The 3,386-nt window shown below is 42.6% G+C and overlaps 1 protein-coding gene across 1 annotated transcript; it reads left to right on the top strand.

The window, feature by feature from the left end:
• The first annotated feature begins 946 nt into the window (after positions 1–946).
• Positions 947–1,615, top strand: LOC112178406 (acetylglutamate kinase, chloroplastic). Its single transcript, XM_024316555.1, has one exon. The coding sequence runs from the start codon at positions 947–949 to the stop codon at positions 1,613–1,615; it is 669 nt and encodes a 222-aa protein (XP_024172323.1).
• Positions 1,616–3,386: the final 1,771 nt, after the last annotated feature.

Raw genomic sequence — 3,386 nt, 5'->3', positions numbered from 1 at the left:
CAATACCGCCATATGCTTGCTCTTCAATCTTATCTCCACTTATCAACAAAATCACATCTTGGATGAAAAAGGGCTTTTATTGGATGTAATGAGGCTCAAGGTGAGGGGTTAAAGAAATGAAATGGAATGGAATAACAATTTTCAAGCAACTTAATAAGCAACCATCTTTTTGAGATTAAGAACTTAAGAACTAAAAATGCTCAAAATTTCCACTTTCTCACCACTCCCCCAAACTTAAACAAAAACTAATTATTGAATTGAAATGACATTCTTTTGAGAAATTTTTTTTTTCCTTCTTCTTCTTCTTCTTTTTTTTTTTTTTTTTTTTTATACTACTTTTTTTTTTTCTTTCACTAATATAAAGTTAAGGGCTAAATACTGTTTACCACCCTGTGGTATGGACCTCGCATCAATTCAGTCCCTCGACTTTCAATTTCATCAAAAACACCCCTGCGGTATTATTTTCTCGTCCAATAGGTCCTTCCGATTCAATTCCGTCAGTTTCTAACGTTAACTGCTGACGTGGCATTCCAACTCAGCAAAAGTGGGACCCACACGCATGTGAAATTCCCAAAATGACCCTGGGCAACTGAATATGGAAAAATCCAAAATTAATTCCAGTTTTGAGGTTGAGGAGATTCGAACCCCTCCCAAAGCATATGCAAATGAATGGCCCAACCACCAGACCACTTGCATACTTCTAGTATATTGCAAACAAAAATAGTATATATATCTACATAATAGTGTTTTTTTTAAAAAAAAAATACCCACCCACCTCTCTCCTCCTCTCCTCTTCTTCTTCCGCAACCCGCGCTCCCAAAGCCTCCTTCTCCTGCTCCATGCCAGCCACCATTGAGCTCTTCCTCACCGACGATAGGTGAGAAACCCCACCCTTTCTCAATCAAAGAGATCAGAAGACCCAAACAACCCTAGAATCAAACTCAAAATGTTGGCTTCTAAAACCCACCCTTGTCCATCTCTGATCTCATTCCCTCCTTCCCCAACACCCCACAACCTCCCCAACACCCTCACCTTCTTCTGCCCCAAATGTCCACCGCACTCACACTCACTCTCAATCAAAGCCCAACACCCGGCTCATACCACTCCAGGTCAGCTCCGGGTCGACATTCTCTCCGAATCACTACCCTTCATCCAGAAATTCCGAGGCAAAACCATCGTCGTCAAGTACGGCGGCGCCGCCATGAAGGACGAGACCCTCCAGGCCACCGTCGTCAGAGACCTCTTCCTCCTCGCCTGCGTCGGCCTCCGCCCCATCTTGGTCCACGGCAGCGGCCCCGAGATCAACCTCTGGCTCAAGCGCCTCAACATTGAGGTCAACTTCCACGACGGCCTTCGTGTCACCGACGCGCCCACCATGGAGATCATCTCTATGTTCTTGGCCGGCAAAGTCAACAAGCATTTGGTCTCCTTGATCAACCGAGAAGGAGTCAAGGCCATCGACCTCTGCGGCTCCGACGGCGAGCTCATCACCGCCCGCCCCGCCCCCAACGCCCCCAAGTTAGGGTTTGTCGGCGAGGTGGCGCGCATGGACCTCTCAATTCTCCGGTCGATCGTGGACGACGGTCACATTCCGGTGATTGCGTCGGAGTGGTAGAGGCTGTTGAGGTTGAAGGTGGCTTGGAAGTTTTCAGGGTCAGAAGAAGTGTAGAAGGCGGGCTTGGCGGTGGGGACGGTGGTGGTGGTGGTGGTGGTGCTGTTGGAGTTTCGTCTGCGGTTTCGGCGATTTCAATTTGGAGGGCGAGGCATGGAGCAGGAGGAGGCTTTGGGAGTGCAGGTTGCGGAAGAAGAAGAGGAGAGGAGGAGAGAGGTGGGTGGATTTTTTTTTTATAAAAAAACACTATTATGTAGATATATATACTATTTTTGTTTGCAATATACTAGAAGTATGCAAGTGGTCTGGTGGTTGGACCATTCATTTGCATATGCTTTGGGAGGGGTTCGAATCTCCTCAACCTCAAAACTGGAATTAACTTTGGATTTTTCCATATTATGTTGCCCAGGGTCATTTTGGGAATTTCACATGCGTGTGGGTCCCACTTTTGCTGAGTTGGAATGCCACGTCAGCAGTTAACGTTAGAAACTGACGGAATTGAATCGGAAGGACCTATTGGATGAGAAAATAATACCGCGGGGGTGTTTTTGATGAAATTGAAAGTCGAGGGACTGAATTGATGCGAGGTCCATACCACAGGGTGGTAAACAGTATTTAGCCCTAAAGTTAAATTGCAAAACAAAGAATACCCCCACACTTATTCTTTTCCGAGTACCCCCAAACTTGTTTCTTTTAGCATCATGACACAAACAATCTCGTATTGCTCATTAAGAAAACTTGAAAGGGTAAGGCAAGTGTTTAAGTTAAGGGTAAACATTTATGGTGTGAAGAATTGAAAGGCTAACATAAAGGCTCAAATGGCAATCTAAAGATATTCAATCTTTTTGGGACATACTCATTTGGCCATGGTGGATTCCTAATTGCCTAAATCATTTTCAAGATGTAAAATTGAGACAAAGAGTTTCGAAAGATATGAAGCAAGTTTTAGAGATGCAAAGCAAATGAGATGTTCACTCATGAAGAAATTAGTGCTTAGAACTATGCATGCACTTCAATTAAGCTCAAATCTCACTATATGGCATGTAATAGCTCCCACAAGTCTCACTATGCTTCTCTAGCTCAATATATTGATATGACAAATATGGATATAAATGAAATCAAACACTTGATCCATAATGGTTTATTTTTAAAAACATAAAGCTCAAAAGACCCAAACATTCTTTCTAGCCCACATTTATACTAAGCTCAAGTTCATCATTGGTGTTGGGAGGAACCCAGAATAAACACAAAAAGTACTAGAATTTTTTTTTTTTTTTTTATATATTAAACACTAGCACACAATATTAAACACTAATACACATTCCCCCCACACTTGAACTTAACATTGTCCCCAATGTTATAAAGTATTTTCTTGAAAGCAATTTCAATGAAAAAGTCTAAGCATAGAGAGGAAGAGCTAACACACATTTACACACAAAGAACACAAACAAACTAACAACTAAGTAAGATATATAAGAAATTTAATGCAAAAGAAGGTTTAGAATTTGCTCCCCCTTGTAGACCACAAGTGCTCCAAAAGTCACCAACAATCACCCACAACAAGGCATGAAAGCCTTACAATCCAATGCTTTCAAATTTGGTGATGCTATTTCAAAAAGGTGGCTTCAAGGGAACTCATCATCCTTCACTTGCATCATAAGCATGGCTACCTCCAAGTAGGGCTTTGCTTTAAAGACATCTTGCCGGTCCGATGATTCTCCAAATCAATGAAGAGGAACAAGAGGAGCATCCATGAAGTACATGACCTCCTCTT

Source organism: Rosa chinensis, chromosome 7, assembly GCF_002994745.2.
Source record: "Rosa chinensis cultivar Old Blush chromosome 7, RchiOBHm-V2, whole genome shotgun sequence".
Lineage (NCBI taxonomy): Eukaryota > Viridiplantae > Streptophyta > Magnoliopsida > Rosales > Rosaceae > Rosa > Rosa chinensis.
The sequence above is the reverse complement of the archived record's forward strand: the minus strand, read 5'-3'. Positions and strand labels throughout refer to the sequence as shown.

Coding starts and splice junctions, on each gene's coding strand:
- LOC112178406 (XM_024316555.1), top strand. CDS start 947: ATGTTGGCTTCTAAAACCCACCCTTGTCCATCTCTGATCTCATTCCCT.